The following is a 22,752-nucleotide window of genomic DNA, read 5'->3' as shown; positions in this document are numbered from 1 at the left end:
TAGTAGAATATTAGTTTATGCTATCAGATTATAGATATTACCATTATGAAAAATTTGAAAATTCTGTTTTTTATTAGTAAATAAAAACAGCAAATAAAAACATTCTGATGTTTCTAGAATCTAGATCCTAATTAAAGGAGTCTCTTTCCAGTCTTATATGTGCTTAAGTTTATGTTTTTCTTTTATAAAAACATACATTTAGGCATTAAACTTAACCCTAATGTAGCAACTGGCTGATTATTAATTCAGACTATATGAAAAGCATTTACCAAGTTGGCCTAATCTGCTCCAGTAGTTTGCGTCATAATTAATTTCTTGTCATTAATAGAAGTTCAGATGGCCAATTGATTCTGCTCCTTCTTCTAGGTTTATTTCAATCTACAGAGGACCCAGCCACACCTACAAGGTCCAGAGACTGACGGAATTCACATGCTACTCCTTCAGAATCCAAGCAGCAAGCGAGGCTGGGGAAGGGCCCTTCTCAGAAACGTATACCTTCAGCACAACCAAAAGTGTCCCCCCCACCATCAAAGGTGTGTAGACTGTGTATTCTTTCATGCTCTCTTGTGAGAGTAACGAACTGTTGGGACTTATAGAAATACGCTCTTTTCTGATGTTAAATATAATGTCAGCAAGATAGAATCAAAAGAACATTCTAAAGAAGATTGAGCAATGGGTTGTCTAGGGGAAATGAGAGACCTTGAAAGGAAAGGGCCTACAGATAATGACTTTTCTCTGTATGTATGCATGTTTATCAAAAATAATGGTTAGAAAAAAGGGTTAATTCCTGGTGCTGCAGCCCTTAAGACAGTTTACCAAGGAAGGCATCACACTCCCTTTCCTAGACGTTCAGAGAAGCAGAGATTAGCATTCATCTTTCGGTGACTTTGGTGCCTAGAGACTGACTTAGGCGACTTCAGCAGCCTTTCCCTTTTGGCGCACAGCTCTTGGTGTGGAGCAATGCCTTTGGAAAGCTGCAGCAGTGATCTGCTGTAATCTCCTTGGGTACTTATCTTGAAGTTTGTGGGTGACTACCTTCCTACTCTGGCCCCTTCATGGGATTGGGTACTCCAGAAGTCATGAGAGCCCCACATATCCAGATCTTCCCCCATGTCTCTTGAGGCTAGTGAACAAAAGACACTCTGCCTGGACCCTACTTCCACTGGGTCTGCTAAGCCTTCAGCCTGTTTTCTAGCCACAGAGCTATGCCTGACTGCAGCTAACTTGCAAGGCAGGAAATAGCAACAGGAGCCATAGCATGGTCAGCCTGTCCACCCAGCCACTCCTGGACTCCTGAGGCCCTGCCTCATCTCCTGCAAATACTGTGGTTCTTGTGGAGGTCCCTGCAGCTTGTCTTTAAGGGGACAGACAGCACAAGTGGCTTTATCTAGCTGTTGCTCAAAATAATCCGAAGGCTGACAGCGGGGTAAAGTACAACCTGCAGAAAAGATCCTTGCATATGTGTTTGACTCTCTACTCCCACATGAGGAGGTGTGTCAGCTACAACCAGGGCACAAAGTCAATTATAGGAACTCTCCAGGACCTGGGTCAGGGTTTGGCTTGGATTCTACGAACCCCATAGCTCCTTCCAGGATTAGTTTAGGGTAAATACCTTGCTCCTGCTTCCCTGCCCTGAAGACTCTTTGGCAGATCCTTCTTTATGTGACTAAGAAACAAGTATGAATGTGCATACACATGCATGGCCTTGCCAGGTCACTTTGGCAGTAAACGCCCTGGCCCTTTGGTGCAGCTTTGCCTTTCAGCTATAACACAAAAGATGTCTGAGCACACTGTGGCTGCTTTGGTTTGTTAGTACCGAGGAAGGGTGGCTAGATTTATCCATTATCCCACTTCAGTGGTCTTTCTAGTGTGAAGGAGTACTATCTTTGTCTCTCAAAGTGATTCTTGGTGGGGATACATTTTACAAAAAATACAATGGCACATTGATAGTGCTTGCATCTCCCGACTTTTCTACTTCAGAAGGGCAGTTTTCCCACTCTGACACATGATCAGGTTGTCTTCCTCTCACTCTTAGATTCAGGAAATTATTGTCTTAGCTGGAGGACTGTTTAATCTGATAGGCTTCCTTATTTAGTTTTTTCATAAAATGCTTGGAATTTTGGCCAAGTATTTCCAGCATAGGCTCCTTTTTTTCTTCTTCTTTCTTCCTCCTCCTCCTCCTCCTCCGCCTCCGTCTCCTCCTCCTCCTCCTCCTCATTTTTCTGAAACAGTGTCACACAGAATTACAAGTAGAAACAACTCTCTCTAAAGAATTAGTTGCATGTAATTAGGGGTTAAAATATAAGGGGGTTCAGACAGGAGATATACGTTCTAGTTACAAAATAGGAAAATGTCATATTGAATCACAGAAGTTATGAAAATATTTTTTAAATCTAGGATATTTTAAGTGCCTTACTACAGACTAATATAATTTAGTTTAAATGAGAATGAGGAGTTCAGTAGGTGAAAAATAAAATATATATAAATATAATTTAATTTTTAAAGGCTTTCAGTGCTACCCATTCTCCAGGACTGCTCTCATGTGTCACCTGCTCCTCAAACTTTCCTTAGATCCCCACCCAGATGTGCTCTTTTCCTCCCCTGGAAATTCCCAGTGTTTTGTTTGTATCTCTCATTTTTATTCTCTGATGTTTCTTTTTGTATGCGTCTCATACCTTGCTCTCCCCTTCCTTCAACTAAATCTTAAGTTTCTTGAAAACAGGGTTTACCTTGCCTGTTTTTGCATCTCCCAGAATACCTAGTACAGGGCCTAAGCCATAGAGGATGCTCAATTGCCATAGGAGAAAAAAAAGATGTGATCCACATCAACCTGTTATTCATGGGATAATGGGCAAAGGATTTTTCATCAATGGCTTTTTAGTCATGGAGTAACTTCTCTGTGCCTAAAGGGCACCCTGATGGTTTTATGAGTGGCTGGGCAGATAAACAACTCTCTCAGGGCAAACACAGGCACAATCTTGCTCTCTCGTGGATTCTCACAAATAGCGCTAAAGTGTTGACTATTAACATGATACTTTGAATTTTGAGCTTGGATGTGTGGATTTGTATTTCAGCACCTCGAGTAACACAGTTAGAAGGAAATTCATGTGAAATTTTATGGGAGACGGTACCACCAATGAAAGGTGACCCTGTTAACTACATTCTGCAGGTATTGGTTGGAAGAGAATCTGAGTACAAACAGGTAAGAACCAGTGTACATGGCACATGTGCGACTGAGTATGGCTGGCTCCATGCCTCTGCTCATTGCTGTGAATGACTCAGTGAACTATGTTTTTCTTAAAATCAATGATAGAAACTGCCTAACTTGTACTTATTACATAATTCTTCAGAGTGTGTGAAGCCTAGTTTACATTTTGTATATGGTGGTATTCATCTTCAATTTTCAGTTCTCAAGCATATGCTCGTCTTAAAGAGTTGTAAAGTGTTTATTTGTATTTGACATTGATGGTGAGGTTTGCATGTATCAAAGTCTGTATGTAATTGAAAACTAAAGTACCTGTGATTTTACTATAGAGGGGAAGTAGTCTCTCTTTTTGTTTTTGTTAGTATTGATCTTTTTAAATTATTATTATACTGTAAGTTCTGGTATACATGTGTAAACATGCAGGTTTGTTACATAGGTATACTTGTGCCATGGTGGTTTGCTGTGCCCATCAACCTGTCATCTACATTAGGTATTTCTCCTAATGCTATCCCTCACCTTGACCCCCACCCCCTGTCAGGCCCCAGTGTGAGATGTTCCCCTCCCTGTGCCCATATGTTCTCATTGTTCAATTCCCACTTATGAGTGAGAACATGCAGTGTTTGGTTTTCTGTTCCTGTGTTAGTTTGCGAAGAATAATGGTTTCCAGCTTCATCCATGTCCCTGCAAAGGACATGAACTAATTCTTTTTTATGGCTGCATAGTATTCCATGGTGTATATGTGCCACATTTGCTTTATGCCTAACATTGATGGGCATTTGGGTTTGTTCCAAGTCTTTGCTATCGTGAATAGTGCTGCAATAAACATATGTGTGCATGTGTCTTTATAGTAGAATGATTTATAATCCTTTGGGTATATACCCAGCAATGGGATTGCTGGTCAAATGGTATTTCTGGTTCTAGATCCTTGAGGAATTACCACACTGTCTTCCACAATGGTTAAACTAATTAACACTCCCACCAACAGTGTAAAAGTGTTCTTATTTCTCCACATCCTCTCCAGCATCTGTGGTTTCCTGACTTTTTAATGACTGCCATTATAACTGGCATGAGATGGTATCTCATAGTGGTTTTGATTTGCATTTCTCCAATGACAAGTGATGATGAGCTTTTTTTCATATGTTTGTTGGCCACATAAATGTCTTCTTTTGAGAAGTGTCTGTTCATATCCTTTGCCCACTTTTTAATGGGGTTGTTTGTTTTTTCCTTGTAAATTTGTGTAAGGTCCTTGTAGATGCTGCATATTAGCCCTTTGTCAGATGGATAGATTGCAAAAATTTTCTCCCATTCTGTAGGTTGCCTGTTCACTTCGATGATAGTTTCTCTTCCTGTGCAGAAGCTCTTTAGCTTACTTAGATCCCATTTGTTAATTTGGCTTTTGTTACCATTGCTTTTGGTGTTTTAGTCACGAAGTCTTTACCCATGCCTATGTTCTAAATGGTATTGCCTAAGTTTTCTTCTAGGGTTTTTATGGTTTTAGGTCTTACGTTTAAATCTTTAATCCATCTTGAGTTAAACTTGTATAAGTGGTAAGGAAAGGGTCCAGTTTCAGTTTTCTGCATATAACTAGCCAGTTTTCCCAACACCATTTATTAAATAGGGAATCCTTTCCCCATTTCTTGTTTTTGTCAGGTTTGTCAAAGATCAGAGGGTTGTAGATGTGTGGTGTTATTTCTGAGCCCTCTGTTCCGTTCCATTGGTCTATATATCTGTTTTGGTACCAGTACCATGCTGTTTTGGTTACTGTAGTCATGTAATATAGTTTGAAGTCAGGTAGTGTGATGCCTCCAGCTTTGTTCTTTTATGCTTAGGATTGTCTTGGCTATACGTGCTCTTTTCTGGTTCCACATGAAACTTAAAATAGTTATTTCTAATTCTGTGAAGAAAGTCAGTGGTAACCTGATGGGAATAGCATTGAATCTATAAATTACTTTGGACAGTATGGCCATTTTCATATTGATTCTTCCTATCCATGAGCATAGAATGTTTTCCATTTGTTTGTGTCCTCTCTTATTTCCTTGAGCAGTGATTTGTAGTTCTCCCTGAAGAGGTCCTTCACATCTCCTGTAAATTGTATTCCTAGGTATTTTATTATTTTTGTAGCAGTTGTGAATGGGAGTTTGCTCATGATTGGGCTGTTTGTCTATTATTGGCATATGGGAATGGTTGTGATTTTTGCACACTGATTTGGTATCTTGAGACTTTGCTGAAGTTGCTTATCAGCTTAAGGAGTTTTGGGGCTGAGACAATGGGGTTTTCTAAATATACAATCATGTCATCGAGGGGAAGTAGTCTTAACCTAACTACTGAAGCCTACATTCTGTCTACCTTTTTTGTAGAAGTAATGGAAGGTTAAGGGAGATGATGCATAGGCCCTGGAGGCCTGTGATTCAGAAGCTCTAAGTCATGCATGTCACCCTTTAATGTCAAAGGAATCACCTGGGAATCTGTTAAAATGCAGATTCTGACCTGGTAGGTCTTCGGTGGAGATTCACCCTCCCAGGTGACACTGACATTGCTGATCCATGGGCCGTAATTTGAGTAGCAAGGCTCTGTAGATCACATAATAAACCCATTAAGAGAGAATGCAGTTGGAATATAGCCAGATAAGAAATTAGTTTTATCATGGTTCATAGCCCTTGTTGATTCTTAATTCTTCCAAAGAAGAATCAGATCACTGACTCTGAAGGATTTAGATACTCTACAGGCTTTCATAATAGTCCCTAGAATGTGTTTTTGTCAAATCAGAATATAAATATTATGTATTCCATTAGGAAAGCTGAGGTGCATTCTTCATCAGCACTTTTAGTAGGGGCATTCATTTATATCAAACATAAATGCCACCTGTTTTCTGAAACACTAGCATAATTTATAAAAAACTTTGTTCAGTTCCAAATACACAAGTAGAAAATCATTTGATTCAGAGTTTCCACTAAATTGCTCATTGGTGTTTGCTATATGATAAAGAATATTGGCAAATAAAATGTGTTTAAAAATAAGAGGTAATTTTGGACATTTTGCTGTACTTTGTTATGATGTATCCGAAAAAAGATTGAATTGTTTTAAACAAAAAACTTTATCCTAAATATGACATCTACCAGTGTCAGTTAACATCAGTGGATGATGTCACCAAAGTTTCCATGATTCCTCTTAAATAAGAACAAAGACACTATGGTTCCTTTTATTTTTGAATCTCATTTTGTACAATATATTCCATTTCAGAGTAAAGAACTTATATGTGTAATTGTTTCATTTTACCAGAAAGAGATGATTGGTTTCAGGGTCTTAGCTCAAATAGAGAGCAGAGAGTTTATTCTGTTCCATAGCAATGTGAAAGTAGTTCAAATGAGGTGTTAAGAAATTTTACAACATATCATTTGATGCTCAACGATAATTCATTTCCCAACAGTACATTGATCGCACATTTGTTATTGTATTGTAAAAATCTTTTTTTCTACGTGCCGTGTTTTCCACGTGTTCTTGGAAAAATGTTCTGCTTCCCAAAGCACAGTGTATGCTGTTTTCTATTGAAAAAAGCAGCATCGTTTGCTTGATATCTACACACATCAGGCATTGCCAAACTATAGGAGAATCTATTCAGTAATTTAGATTTTATTGGCAGATGGTCTGTTTTGAATCTGTTGTCTGTTTAATGTTACCTATTTAGACCCGTGGCCGTATAAATGCTAATATACTAATGCATAATCACGTGTATGCCACAGAATATTTTTCTTATTGTAACCAGTTATAAACAAAATGTTTCTTGTTGTAAACAGGTGAAAGAAAATACAGTACTGTATGGCAGGCTCAGTAGATGAGGGTTAGCATTCTCCACATGCCCATGTGCTTCCTGCATTTACCAAGAAATGATTAAGGAGAATAGTGGTACAGGAAAAGCCACAGTTGAGTCAGGGACAATTTGTACTGGTTTCTTTTTTTTTCTTGGACTTCTCCCTATTCAGCAAACATTAACTTAAACATGATGTTTTAGTGCTTCATTCATTGTTCTGGACATGAGCTAGGGAATGAAACATATTTATGTGTGCAGAACAATGGTTAAAATAATTATAGTTCAAGGATAACAGGCAACAGGCTTTGAATTCATAGAGGCAAAGCAAAAGAAAATGAGAGGTAATTATTGCTGTACATCCACCACAGCAGAGCTACAGGCTCACTGTGTATACCTCAATTATAGCACTAATCAGACAGGACCCACTAATACATGGGCTTGTGTTATTCATTTTTATTTTTCCAGTACTGGCACATAGTTTGGCACTCAGTAAATGTTTCCTGCATGCGTGAAAGATGCAGTTTCAAAGCACCAGGGTTATTTATACCTGCAGTAGTGACGAGAGTAAACTTCAGCATAGAAAGAAAAAAATCACCCCTAATAGGATAATATCCTCTTCCCCCACGCTCTTTTTTGGTTTTTTTTTTGGACAGAGTCTCACTGTGTCTCCCAGGCTGGGGTGCAGTGGCACGATCTCAGCTCACTGTAAGCTCCGCCTCCCGGGTTTACGCCATTCTCCTGCCTCAGCCTCCGGAGTAGCTGGGACTACAGGCGCCCGCCACCATGCCCGGCTAATTTTTTGTATTTTTAGTAGAGATGGGATTTCACTGTGTTAGCCAGGATGGTCTCCATCTCCTAACCCCGTGATCTGCCCACCTCGGCCTCCCGATGTGCTGGGATTACAGGCGTGAGCCAGCGCGCCCGGCCCCTCCCCCAAGCTCATTTTTATAGGCAACACATGACAAGGGCCGTGGCCTTTTCTGATGTTTTGCTTGAAGCATCAACTCTAACTTTGCCTTGGTTCTAGGTGATTTGCTTTCTGTTGTTCAAGTGTCACGATGTGGGGCAAGCGGCTGATTTTAATTATTAATCTATTAACTTGAAGTATTAAATTATTACTCACAATTTTACTCTTCATTAGATTGCATGCATATTGGTTTGCCTTTTGCCATTTAATAAACATTCCAAGCACAGCTTTTTCTCCAGGAAGCTTAAAACTTCTTTTCAAACAGGATTAATTGTAAAGTATTCTTTAAAAGAATGAAAATTGTGTCTATATGCATGTGACTTCTTATTTTGCACAAGATATGGCATAGACAGTTTCATGCATAATAAGAAGTAAAGCAAAACAATTCATATTCATATTCCTGTTCAGGCAGCAATAACTTTTACAAGAAGTATTGAATATAAGCATTGAAGACAAGGAAAGGATCAACAAATTGTGAGAAATTATTACCTATTGGCAGTCAAAATTTATGAAAAAATTACTGAAATTCTTGGTGCTCAGATTCGTTTCATAAAGAAAACCTCTGAAGTATCTAGAAATCTATAAAGCTCCACATTTAATTTGATGGTATTTCTGTATCAATATATTTTTATCTTGTATCATTCTTAGAATATAGTATCAAGGTGTGCATTGATTCTACATGGTATCACAAAAAGTACCACAAGGAAAGATCTTCTCTTGACCAAAGTATTTTAAAGTCTTGGGAGTCTGCAACACATCCTGGCTGGAGCCTCCTTTTTTTTTTTTTTTTTTTTTTTTTTTTTTTTTTTTTTGAGATGGAGTCTTGTTCTGTCACCCAGGCTGGAGTACAGTGGCATGATCTTGGCTCACTGCAACCTCCACCTCCCGGATTCAAGTGATTCTCCTGTCTCAGCTTCCCAAGTAGATGGGATTAAAGGCACCTGCCACCATGCCAGGCCAATTTTTGTATTTTTAGTAGAGATGGGATTGCACCATGTTGGCCAGGCTGGTCTTGGACTCCTGACCTCAAGTGATCCACCTGCCTCGGCCTCCCAAAATGCTGGGATTACAGGCATGAGCCACCACACCCAGCCGGCTAATTTATTTTTGTGTTTTTAGTAGAGATGGCATTTCACCTTGTTGCCCAGGCTGGTCTCAAACTCCTGACCTCAAGTGATCCACCTGCCTCAACCTCCCAGAGTGCAGGGATTACAGGCGTGAACCACCATGCCCAGCCCCTTCATCATATTTTTTTAATGACTTTCAACTCATTTCCCTAATACAGAAATTAAACAGTGAGGCTATGACTGTCTCATAGCACAGTTTTTTATTTCTGCATGAATAAAGGGTCAAATTTAGAAGAAAGTAAAAATAGATCAAGATAGACCTCTTTAAAAACCATCATTTATTTTACTGATTCTTAGTTTGTTTTAGTTTTATAGGTTTATTTAAGTATCTGAAGACTGTGACCCCTTATATCAGAAAAATTCCCATACATGTACCCATACCTCTACTTAAAATTTCATGTAAAATGAAATGGTAGTCACTTCCGTGGAGTCCAGGTAGAGGACCCCTGGTTTATTGAGAAACTGTCAGGTATTTTACATTGTGAGGGATTCCTGGGTAGTCCTCTAAGAGTTTATAGGCCCATTGGGTGAAAACCCCCAGGAAGCAGTTCAGTAACGGTACCCTTGCCTGTCATATTTGGCTCAAGGACAAAGTTACCTGCCCAACATTATGCCCTCAATAGAGGGCGCCTGCAGGTTAGCACATTTCCTCTTGAGCCTGGTAGGCATAGTAGGGGAGACATGGGGACAAGTCTTCCTCCCATAGTCATGTAATTCTTGAGGAATTAATTCACCTACCTGAGTCTTGGCTTTCTCATTGTAACTGTAACTCTGATGGTTACTGTGAGCATTCGATCATTCAGTCATGAGAAGGAGCTGTACAGATGACAACATGGTGCAATTATATCTCCCTTTCAGTCCTTGGGAGGGGTGACATTAGTAAAGAGATGAAGGTAAGCCTCCAGCAGCCGAGCATGCACTGTTCTCGCCACCCTTCCCAAAAAGCTTCCTGTTATTTACAGGATTTCAACTATACAGCATGTTATTTTGAATTAAGGGTTATGGATTCTTCATTTCAGTTGTCTGGGTATTACTTTAAATCCTCTCATTTGGAATAAACATGTCAAGATTACTTTAAAATATATTGTTCATCAAATCAAGAACAGAAATAGTCTTTGTAAAAATAATAATGCTTCTATACTTATTACAATATTATGATTGGTTACTTCAATAAAAAACATCTCAAATGGAGCCGTGCCGTTTAAATTGGATTGAGTCAAAAGGAAAAGCCCATAATGGTGCCTTTGTCAAAATGAATGAAAACAAAGGGACACAAGGCGTGGCCTGCTGCCCTGATGCGCAGAGCTGCACAGTCCTGGGGCAGGCACAGCTGTATGGCAGGCCTGGCAACATGGTGATTTTTGTGACATCATTAGTTCCTAAGTACTGTGGGTTGTAAGTGTCTGTGGCCATGCCTGGACACCAAGTCAGCATCATGAGGCTCCCCTTCCGTTTGACTTCTGCAAGTCCTATGTTTCTAGGCCCCAAGGGTCCCTGACTCCAAGCATTTGTCCTAGAGTGTTACACATGATTCCTGCAAGGGGGCGGGCAGGGAAAGTACAATAAAGTAGCAATATAATATGTCATGTTGACATTTCTTAGATGCCTACTGCATTCCAAGCCCCGTCCTAGGAGGTTGCTACATGTTATCCCACTTAATCTTAATCTGTAATCCCATAATCACACGAGTCTGTTATCTTCATGTGGGGGCGGGGTATGTTTCTCATCTGCAGAAGGTTGTCACCTTCAAGGGACAGGTATTACAAAGATGTTGAATTAATTTTCAGTTATTTGGGGTTCTTAATCATATCTGGGGCTTTTGGATCTCATATTTTAGTTTTAAAACCCCATCAGTTTCATCAGTTTATAGTTAATAACATAGGTTTACAAGTGTAAGAACTCAAAAATTTATTTCATTTAGTTGTATAAAATATGATTGGCTTATTCCCCATGCAACCATTTAGTTAAAAAAATTGAGACATTGCATTTCATTTTAAAACTCATCTTTGTTACTTTCTTTGAACCCGAAAATTCTTAATCTGTTACTCTAAAAAAATCTTCACTGAGATATGACTGGCCTCACCACACTGGTCTGTGTGAATTTGCTGGCTTTTAAGGACATTATAGTCACAGCCAAGATAGACAAGCTATGAAGTATGTGTGCTCTCACATTTACATATTTATACAACTAGAAGAGTATTTGCAAAGTTTTAATATTTGTATCACTTCAAAAACTATTAGAACATATTAGAAAAACTATTCACATGTTGGGGGTGGCTCATGCCTGTAATCCCAGCACTTTGGGAGGCCGAGGCGGGCAGATCACAAGATCGAGAGATAGAGACCATCCTGACTAACACAGTGAAACCCCCGTCTCTACTAAAAATACAAAAAACTAGCCGGGCGTGGTGGCGGACGCCTGTAGTCCCAGCTACTCGGGAGGCTGAGGCAGGAGAATGGCATAAACCCAGGAGGCGGAGCTTGCAGTGAGTGACGATCGCCCCACTGCACTCCAGCCTGGGCGACAAAGTGAGACTCCATCTCAAAAAAAAAAAATAAGAAAAAAGAAAAACTATTCACTTGCATAAAATATACTAGAAACTCCATATTTTCTATCAATAGACTCTATTTTTTACTGCACCTATACCAAACTCTCTCTTGCCCCTATGGTCTGTGTGTGCATCTGAATGCTTACTGTTCACATTTACTTGTTAGTTTCTCTTTTCAAACACTGTGGTATCAGAATGTCTACTCTTTGAGTATTTGAGGGTTCTAATTAGAGAACATTCACTGAGCATCTACTTTGTTCAAGCCATTGTGCTGGTTGCTGTGGAGATACGGAAATAATAGAACACTGTCTCACTCAATGTATTTATCTTAAATGTAAAAAAGATAATGTTAACATTGTGTTGGCAAGGCTTGTGAAAGAGGGAAGCTGTTCCTATTAAAATAACAAGAATAGCTAAAAGAAAAACATTTACAAATTAAAAGCTAACTTTTGATTAGGCTTTTGTTAAGAAAGTTCCCTTCAGTTAGCTATTCATATTATTTTACTATGTTTTTTGCCTAATGATACAAGAAAAGTAGGATTCCTTTATTTTTAAAATACATTTTCAGATATCTTCCACTGTACAAAGTTAAAGTTGGAAAGTTTCGTTAAAATTAATATATGAAGTCTTTGTTCAAGAGTCTCTAAATTGGGTTTCTGGGAAATTAAATATACGTTTGGGCTCACTTTTTTTTTTTTTAAATCTTACCAGGGTTTGTCTTGAACTCCTAACCTCAAATGATCCTCCCATTGAGCCCACTTTTTAAAAGAGAATGTAGCCATACAAATTCTGGAAACTGTAGAAATAATTAAAATAGATATAAATGTACATTTATATTCACTTTCCAGAAGTCTCTCAAACATTTGTGGGAATAGGTTATTAAGTGGTTTTGTACAGCGACATCATTGTTTGATGGCAGAAATTAGAGGCCACATCACAAAAGCACTGTCCAAGTGTTTAGCAGAAACTGAGCAGGGAGCTGCTTTCGATAACATCATAAAAGATAGTGTTTTCCTTTATGAAGCAGTAGGAGCCATGGTAGGATGATTTAGAAGGTCTTTCATGGAAATACCAGGGAGTTAGCAGCGAGATATGGAAAGACAAAGTCAGAGGCCATGAAACCTGGACACAATGTCACACTGTAGTCATTAGAAGAGGAGTAAAGTGGAGGACAACAGTGGAACAGGCAGAGCTGGGGCAATTTCAGTGGTGAGGGTTGGTGTTTGAGTTGGAAGTGGGATCTCATCTGGGATCCACAACTCCCCTTATTTGCTAAGAGACTTTAAGAAATTAACAGCCTCTCTGAGCCTTAGTTTCTTCGTCTCTAAAATGAAAGTAATGATATTTACCTGACAGCATAATTAAGAAGATTAAATTCAATAAAGCAGACTTACCCTCCAGCATATTCCTTTTGCAAAGCATTTTCCACATCCATTTTTTCGATTGATCCTCAACCTCCTTTGGAGTAATATTACTATTAGGTACTGGTTCTAGCTCTGGGTTAAAGATGAGAAAACTAAGGCACAAAGCTGTTACTTGCATGAGATCACAGGCCTAGTAAGTAGCAGAGCAAGGACTTAGAGTGAAATCCTGATTCCAGTTTCTGTGCTTGAGAAATGTCTGCTTAATGCTTCCTAGTGCCAAGTCACACCAGCTAGACCCAGCTCCCAGGATTGCACACAGAAAAAGAACTCTTAATGACTACGTTATTTGACCCTTTGATAATCAGGGTAAACAAGTATTTCAAGAGGTGTCACCTGCAAAAGAATCAATGAAAGAGGTATATCAGAAAACTTTGCTCAGATGTCAGCTTTTCTCCAACTTGATAAACATCCCAACATTAACTTATCACCACCATAGAGTGTCAGAATAAATTGTATACCTGTGACTTTGAAGATAGGGAAACCAAAGCCCAGATGGCAAATGTGGAAGGACTTGCTTTATCAACCTGGTATAGTCCCAGAGGTTGCAAATTATCCCCTTCATAAACAGTTTCCAAGAAAAGCATTCTATACTTAAGAAATTAAATATAAATTAAGAAAATAAAGAACATTCACAACTAAAAGCTCTGTTTAAAGAAAAAAAAATGGCTATTGTTTTCCTGAGACCCCCCACATGTTGGGAAATAACTTACAGAGAGGCAGTTTCCTTGTAGTGTAGTCTGAACTCTTGAATAGCTGGCTGTGTATGGATTGGGGCAGTCACCATAACGATGGGCTCATCTGCAAACATTCATTTAGATTCATCATTGGAACTGTGAGCAGTGAGAAAGGAATTGTCTCTCAGGACTACGAGGGGTTTGCTTACAGCTCTTCTTAGTTGCTGCAGCCTAGGCTATTTGTAACTCAAAACAGCTATGGCACATGCCACAATTTTAAGAAACAAGATAACTCACCAGGAGGAATGTGCTTAAAATCTTATAAAAAGAATAACAAAAGCAAGATAAATCTGGAATAGTATAAGTAGTAAGCAGAATTGGTTGTCTGGAGTTTAGTCACTAAGCAAAAATATAATAAGATGCTTGAAGTAAAGTTTGAAAATGAGGGAGGAATCTCTTTAAAAGGGTAACTACCAGGTGAACATTGGAAGCCTGGCCTCTATTCCAAATCATAAGATCCTTTTGCTGTCTTTCAATCTGGACCCAACACTAAATTCATGTCCAGTGCCCTTGTATTGACTAATGGAATGTCCTGTTTCTTGGTGGAAGTTTACACAGTGGGCTTTAGAAACATGTAGTAGAGACGTTTATAGATTCCCACTAACTAAATAGCTGGCAAGTTTTTCAGGCAAAGTTGAATTTGTTGGAAATTCATTTCTAGGGTATTTGTATTAATAGGCAGAATTATTTGGATTGAATTCATCAATAAAAAGACATTAAGTAACTGGATGAATTTTTTCTTTTTCTTTTTCTTTTTCTTTTTTTTTTTTTTTTTTTTGAGACAGAGTGTCACTCTGTCTCCCAGGCTAGAGTGCAGTAGCACAATCTCGGCTCACTGCAACTTCCACCTCCCAGGTCCAAGTGATTCTCCTGCCTCAGGCTCCTGAGTATCTGAGATTAAGTAATCTGGGATTACAGGCATATGCCATCCCACACGGCTAATTTTTATATTTTTAATAGAGATGAGGTTTCATCATGTTGGTCAGACTGGTCTTGAACTCCTGACTTCAGGTGATCCACCCACCTCGGCCTCCCAAAGTGCTGGGATTACAGGCATGAGCCACCGTGCCCAGCATGAATTTTTTTTTTTTTTAAGACCCAACAGTATGCTACCTACAAGGGTCACCTCACTTTTAAGGACACACATAGACTGAAAGTGAAAGGTTGGAAAAAGATTACTCCATGCAAATAGAAACCAAAAGAAAGCAGGGATAGCTAAATTTATATGAGACAAAATAGACTTTAAGTCAAAAACTATAAAAAGGACATTATATAATGATAAGAGCATCAATTCCTCAAGAAGATATAATGGTTATAAATATGTATGCACCCAACATTGAAGCACCTAAATACATAAAATATTGAAGGATCTGAAGGGAGGGATAAATTGCAATACAATAATAGTAGGAGACTTTAATAAACATTGGACTTGAACAAATTAATAAACATTGGACTTGAACAATACTGTAGACCAAATGGGCCTAATTGACGTTTCATCCAACAGCAACTGTATACACATCCTTCTCAAGCATACATGGAACATTCTACAAGATAGATCAAATGTTAGGGCACAACACAAGCCTCAGCAAATTTTAGAAGCCTGAAATTATATCAAGTGTCTTTTCAGACCACAGTGTTAAGAAACTAGAAATCAATACCAGAAGGAATTTTGGAAAATTCACAAATACATGGAAATAAAAAACATGCTTCTGAACAACAAATGGGTCAATGAAGAAATTAAATGGAAGTTTAAAAATCTTTTGAGGCAAATGGAAATACAACGTATTAAAATGTGTGAGATACGGCTGGGCGCGGTGGCTCACGCCTGTAATCCCAACACTTTGGGAGGCCGAGGCTGGTGGATCACAAGGTCAAGAGATCAAGACCATCCTGGCTAACACGGTGAAACCCCATCTCTACTAAAAATACAAAAAATTAGCCGGGCGTGGTGGCGGGCGCCAGTAGTCCCAGCTACTCGGGAGACTGAAGCAGGAGAATGGCGTGAACCCAGGAGGTGGAGCTTGCAGTGAGCCAAGATTGTGCCACTGCACTCCAGCCTGGGCGACAGAGCGAGACTCTGTCTTAAAAAAAAAAAAAAAAAAGTATGGGATACAGCAAAAGCAGTTCTAAAAGCAAAGTTTAAACACCTACATCAAAAAGGAAGAGAGATCCCAACCTAACATTATACCTCACAGAACTGCAGGGAGGCAGAAACTAAGTCCAAAGTTAGCAGAAGGAAAGAAATAAGATGGAAACAGAAATAAACGAAGGAGACTAGAAAAACAGTACAAAGATCAACCAAACTAAGAGTTGTTTTTTTTGAAAAGAGAAAATCAACAAATCTTTAGCTAAGCCAGGAAGACACAAAATCAGATACCACAGAAATACACAGGAACATTTGAGACTATTAGGAATAAATATATGCCAACAAATTGGATAACCTAGAAGAAATGTATAAATTTCTAGATGTATGCAACTTACCAACACTGAAGAAATAGAAAATCTAATAGACCAATGGGTGAGGAGATGAAGTCAGTAAGTTTTCCATCAAAGAAAACCCTAGGACCTGATGGCTTCATGGCTGAACTCTACCAAATATTTAAATAACTAATACCAGTCCTTCTCAGATTCTTTCAAAAAAGTAAATGAGGAGGAAATACTTCCAGACTCTTTTTTGCAAGGCCAGCATTATCCTCATACCAAAGGCAGGCAAGGACATTACAAAAAATAATAATAATAAATTACAGGCCAATATCCTTTATGAACATAGCTGTAAAAATCCCCAATATAATACTAGCAAACCCAATTCAACAAATTCAACAACACATTAAAGGATCATCCACCATGATCAAGTAGGATTTATCCCTGGGATGCAAGGATGATTCAGTGTACCCAAATCGACAAATGTGATACATCATTAACAGAATGAAAGCCAAAAACCATATAATTATCTCATTAGATGCAAAGAAAGTGTTTGACAAAATTGACAAGTTTATTAAAATAGTTTGTTGCTGAGTTATTTTTCAGTTCTAAATATGAATAATAATAATAGCTAACTCCTACTGTGCACTAACTTCATACCAGGTGTGTTTTAAGCACCTCACAGGTATTAACTCAGTGCTACTCAGATAGAGTTCTGTTAATTTTATTTTCTTTTTTAATTAGCCAAATCTCTTATTGATTTGGTTTTGTTTCAGCTATTTTTTCTATCCATTGACTCTAATATAAGCCATAAATTTTTATGCAATTTTAATCTGATTATCATTTCCTCTTAAGTTTTTTGAGGATTGGTTTCATTTTGCTAGAAGAACCTTGTGAGACCTTCTTCCTCGATCCCCCTTCAGAGACTTTTGTTAGTTTCAGTCAACCAAAATGTGGTAATGTCTAAGTAAACTGGTCATTTTCAATTTTCTATAATAGTAAGCCTCTTGATGATTAGTGTTAACAAATAGGAAGAAAACATCTCAGATTCTTAATAGAAGAAATCAGATTTGTCATACAGAGATGGAAACTCAAGACAGACCACCAAATTATGTAAATGTTAGTTTGTGATAAAGTGGGCTACATCCAAAAAAATTCCTCAGGAAAACAATTAGGCATGCCAGAAAACTGGGAGAAAATATTCTCAACACATATATCTGTCTAAGGACTTATATCCAGATCACATAGCAAGGCCCTGCAAATTAATAAAAGTCAAGCAAATTGCAAATTAAAGATAGGCAAAAGACTTGTACATACTGTTCTCAGAAGAAGGTACATGAACAACCAGTAAGCACGTGAAAAGATGCGCAGCATCTTCAAGCATCACAGAAATGCAGTCGCGGTACCATTCGCACCCACTAGGATAGCTAAAACGGAAAAGACTGACGATCAGTGTTGGTGAGGATGTGGTGCAGCTCAGACTCTCATGCTGTTAATGGGAGTGCAAAGGGATACAATCTCTTGGGAAAACTGTTTCTTGTGAAGTTAACTATAGAACTACTCTATGACCCAGCACTTCCTTGTATTTACCCAGGAAAATAAGTTCTCAAAATTTGAACAAAAACATTCATAACATTCTTATTAATAGCATTTTTATTATACGAAACCTCCAAGCTGGAAATAACCCAAATGTCCACTGAAAAGAAAATGGAGGAATTGAGGTATAGTCATAAGGAACTACTGCCGAATAGCTCGGTAACATGAGTGAATCTCATAGGCTCAAGGGAGAGTGTGTTCTGCGTGATTCCATTTATGTGAACTCCTAGTACAAGCAAAATGAATTACAGAATTAGAAGTCAGAATAGTGTCTACCTCTTGGGGTGGAGGTGGGATATCTTGAGGGCAGGCGTTTGTAGTGTATCCAGTTGTCAAAAAATCATCCTGCTGGAAAATTTCCATTTTGTTTGCTCAGTTTTTAATTGTTTCCATTTTAAAATGTTAACTTTGTTCTTGGGACCAAAAACATAGAGCTATTTGTGTTATGACATCTTTTGATTTATAGTCTAAATCAGGAGTCCCCAAGCCCCAGGCCGGATACCAGTACTGGTGAGTGGCCTGTTAGGAACCAGGCCACACGGCAGGAAGTGAGTGGCCAGCAGGAGCATTGCTGCCTGAGCTCCGCCTCCTGTCAGATCAGTAAGGCATTAGATTCCCGTAGGAGCACAAACCCTATTGTGAACTGTGTATACAAGGGATCTAGGTTGTGCGTTCTTTATGTGGATCTAACACCTGATGACCTGAGGTGGAACAATTTCATTTCAAAACTACCCCTGTCCGTGGAAAAACTGACCTCCACAAAACCAGTCCCTGGTGCCCAAAAGGTTGGGGACCACCGACCTAAATTATAATAAAATTTAGTGAGATGCATCTTTACTACTTAAAATGTGAGCTGCATTTCTAGTCAGTGCCTTATCTCCTTCTGTCAGAGTTTGAGTCACTGGATATTATATTGTTTCATTCAAAATGTGTTGGAATACCCTTTTTATGGTGTGAATACAGATTGAGAGAAATACATTTTTATATCATTTTTGTTACGGAAGAGTGAAACTGAATGTAAACCAAGAGTGAATGGAGTGAATCTAAACCAAGATTATTCTAGAGACAACAGTGTCGCTATAAATTAATTAACTAGAACTCTTTCTTTTCCTGAAGGTGTACAAGGGAGAAGAAGCCACATTCCAAATCTCAGGCCTCCAGACCAACACAGACTACAGGTTCCGCGTATGTGCATGTCGTCGCTGTTTAGACACCTCTCAGGAGCTAAGCGGAGCCTTCAGCCCCTCTGCGGCTTTTGTATTACAACGAAGTGAGGTCATGCTTACAGGGGACATGGGGAGCTTAGATGATCCCAAAATGAAGAGCATGATGCCTACTGATGAACAGTTTGCAGCCATCATTGTGCTTGGCTTTGCAACTTTGTCCATTTTATTTGCCTTTATATTACAGTACTTCTTAATGAAGTAAACCCAACAAAACTAGAGGTATGAATTAATGCTACACATTTTAATACACACATTTATTCAGATACTCCCCTTTTTAAAGCCCTTTTGTTCTTTGATTTATATACTCTGTTTTACAGATTTAGCTAGAAAAAAATTGTCAGTGTTTTGGTGCACCTTTTTGAAATGCAAAACTAGGAAAAGGTTAAACTGGATTTTTTTTAAAAAAAAAAAAAAAAAGAAAAAAGAAAAAGAAAAAAAAAAGAAGAAAAGCATACCAGATACCAAAAGCTAGCTTTCTTATGTTTTCCTTTAAATTTTCAGATTTACCTTCATTCTGTTTTCACTGATGTCTTTTGCAAGCCTTTGATTTTTTTTTTTTTTTGTTACAGTGTAGTAATTTATATTCACCAGTCACTTCTTATGTCTTGATCATCTATATCTGTAAACATGAATCACCGTGTGTGTACTTACAGGGCTAGGATTTCAGTGTTGTCAGAGTATTACCACACAGCAACAGCAACATACAGAAGATATGTTCACTCAGATAAGACTGCCCTAAACAACCATTTTGTCACTCAGTTATTTAACTGTGTTTAGCTCATTTAAATCAAAATGTGTACTTTAATCTAAAATGTTTTAATAATCTGTATTTCTTATAATTTTAACACTATGAGCTGCCTGTATAAGAAATCAAGTAAGCAGAATGCACCTATAAATTATGGAGCATTGTAGATTTTACCACATCAATTCATAGCAGTAACTTTAAGAGGGCATTGTGCAATAGTTAGTTGTTTTCTTGTTCAGCTATTTTAAAGGCTGCTTTAACTTGTTTGTTTGTCTTTGTATATAACTACTTCTAATCACTAGAGTTATTATATTCTGTTATGTTTGACCAGAATTATATGACAAGAACTGGCGACAGTTTAGTGCCTCTGCCCATTGTCCATGATTTACACTAATTGTGAGCAGTCTTCTTATGTGTCAGCTCATTATTTTTGAAGCATTTGCCTTTAGGCTGTTCTTTGAGGTATCAATGAAGTGATTGAATTTCAATACCTTAATTCAGTGCACATAATGCTAATGTAACTGCAGATGAAAATTGATAAAACCCAAAAGAGAGTCATCTAAATTTGTAGTTCCTATTTCTGTGGGGTTGCCTGGCCATGGTTGGAGAGGGAATGGTGTTTGATGGTAAACACAGGGTGTTTGGGAATCAAAGAGCCTAGATTCTCTCTGTGGATCTGTCACTAACTTGCTGCGTGACCTGAACACGTCACTTTACCTCTCTGTGCCTCAGTTTTCCCATGCATGAAAAATAAAATAAAAATAAAATGGGGATTCTTATGTTTGTAAGTGCTTTGAGATATTTGACCAACAGGTGCTATTGGAGTGCAAAGTGTTACTCTTATGTGTTTATTTTGAGTCATGAGATAATCAATTTTAACCCAAAGTCATTGGATTATTTATATGAAGTCCATAATGTTCGAGTACCTCAGGGACATTTAAGAGTTGGAGGTGCAAATATATTCCAAAAGGGTGCAACAGACACAGTGTATCCCCCTGCTTCTGTTTTTGTATATTTTTGCTACTTGGTTTTTCTTGATCATAGCTATTTTGTGCTTGGTCTTTGTTGTCTAAGATGCAGTATCCTGTACTAGCTTATAATATTCCCATACCAAAGTCATGGGGAAACCAACATTATTTTGTTTTTGGTTTATTTATACTATATTCTGCATACAGTACTTTAAATGCCAATTACAGTGCAATCTTTATTTATTGTAAAAAAATTTTTAAATGTACTTATGTACTAATTTTCCCTTGTAGCATGTTATATTTTTGTGTTTTATACTTTTGTAATTTTAGGTCAGTCTTGTTCCTTGGCAACATCTGTAGTATTATTAATCTTCTGACATTTTCTTGTGTTTTTAAAAAGATAAGAGCATCTAGTGCATTAAATGCCAAAAAAAAAAAATAAATCCATTATCAGTGATTGAAACGTTTACATGTACCCCAAAACCATAATCATCTCTTGGAAGAAAATGCTGAGATCAATGAATTATTCTGTGTGCCTATATTGATGTAGTGAGTACTAGAGAGTTCTGTATTTTTTATTATTGACTATAATAATTAGTTTAATTAGCTTTGCAAACTGATGGCATCGAGGTAAAATATATTTCTGCCAAAGTTCTGGCCTTCCAAAACTCACCCCCCTGTTTAAACATGTGCTGTGACCCACTGTGACAGCATTTTCTAAAAAATTCCATGCAGGTGTTTCGGGGAGAGGTATTTTTTAAGCAATGCAAATTCAACTGAGTACAAAGCCCCCTCTCGGGGGGTTGGGGAAGTCTCTTTTTTGAAACACTTCAGAACTGCTGCTATAAAGAAATTCTCTGAATTGGTTGAATTTTTTTTAAGTAAATAGTACTTTAGGCCAAAATCTATATGAATATTTGATCTTCTTGAGATTTTCATACTATCATTTAACCACCAGGAAGCTGAAGTGTGTGAAATACAAAGCTGACAGCACTTTATTTTATTGCTCTCCATTATTTGGTATTCATTATATTCCTTCAGTCAGAAAATTATTACTCTCTATGGCACTGTTTTCTATCACAAATATGTATATGTGATATTGATATATAACTATATATATTGCCATTACACACGAACAATAAAATAAAGTGTTCTATTAACCTGATCTCTTTGCCCTTTTGCTATGTGAGGAGTGAATGAGTGGCCTTCTGATGCTCTGACTCTTCTCTGTGTGTCAAACTCATCCCTGGCACAAGAAATTCCAGTCATGTGAAGCAAACTGCCCTTTGTCCTCAAAGAAATTGTTGAAAAAGAACACTTTTTAAAGAGACTTTCTGCATATTCTCTGCCTTGTTCTTATCAACTTTAAATGTTGGCATTTTCTAACCTTGTTTTGTTGGCTACAGTAATTCAGTATTCATGTCAAAATTGAGAAGTGCCCTAATTGAATGTGTTTGAATGTTATCCTTGTACAATTCTTTAAATTGAAAGATAAAATGTTTTACCTCACTGTTGGACATACATTCCAAGCTTTTCAACTCTAGGAGAAAAAGAAAATCATGTTTTCCTGTATTGTAAATTTTAGACTATTTCATATACATTGTATTAAAACTGCCATATCAATTTTAATGTATAGATTTTGCAAATACTATGCTATATGTAATACCTAACTGTATCTGTAGTGTATATGTAATATATTTATGCCCAATAAATGTTTTAATTCTTTCTGACTTAAGTAGGGTTTTTCTGCCATGACTAGGATTGCTTTTGTTGTTGTTGTTTCTTTTCTTTTTTTGTTTTTGAGACGGAGTGTTGTTCTGTCACCAGGCTGGAGTGCAGTGGCACGATCTCAGCTCACTGCAACCTCCGCCTCCCAGGTTCAAGTGATTCCCCTGCCTCAGCCTCCCAAGTAGCTGGGGATTACAGGCACTCGCCACCACACCCAGCTAATTGTTTAAAATTTTTTAAAATTTTAGTAGAGA

General features: G+C 37.9%; 1 protein-coding gene across 4 annotated transcripts in view; it reads left to right on the top strand.

Annotated features, from left to right (window-relative positions):
- The window catches only part of FNDC3B (fibronectin type III domain containing 3B), a 360,789-nt gene extending 338,289 nt beyond the window's left edge, over positions 1–22,500 (top strand). For all 4 annotated transcript variants that reach the window (XM_007972094.3, XM_007972095.3, XM_073023462.1 and 1 more), the window contains exons 24-26: positions 367–533; positions 3,075–3,202; positions 18,948–22,500. In XM_007972094.3, coding sequence (XP_007970285.2) covers positions 367–533; positions 3,075–3,202; positions 18,948–19,259 — 607 coding nt within the window. In that variant the 3' untranslated portion in view covers positions 19,260–22,500. The remainder of the gene's footprint in view (positions 1–366; positions 534–3,074; positions 3,203–18,947) is intronic.
- The last annotated feature ends 252 nt before the right edge of the window (positions 22,501–22,752 follow it).

The sequence above is a fragment of the Chlorocebus sabaeus genome, chromosome 15, assembly GCF_047675955.1.
Source record: "Chlorocebus sabaeus isolate Y175 chromosome 15, mChlSab1.0.hap1, whole genome shotgun sequence".
NCBI classification, from domain to species: domain Eukaryota; kingdom Metazoa; phylum Chordata; class Mammalia; order Primates; family Cercopithecidae; genus Chlorocebus; species Chlorocebus sabaeus.
This window is presented reverse-complemented; position numbering and strand designations above follow the sequence as displayed.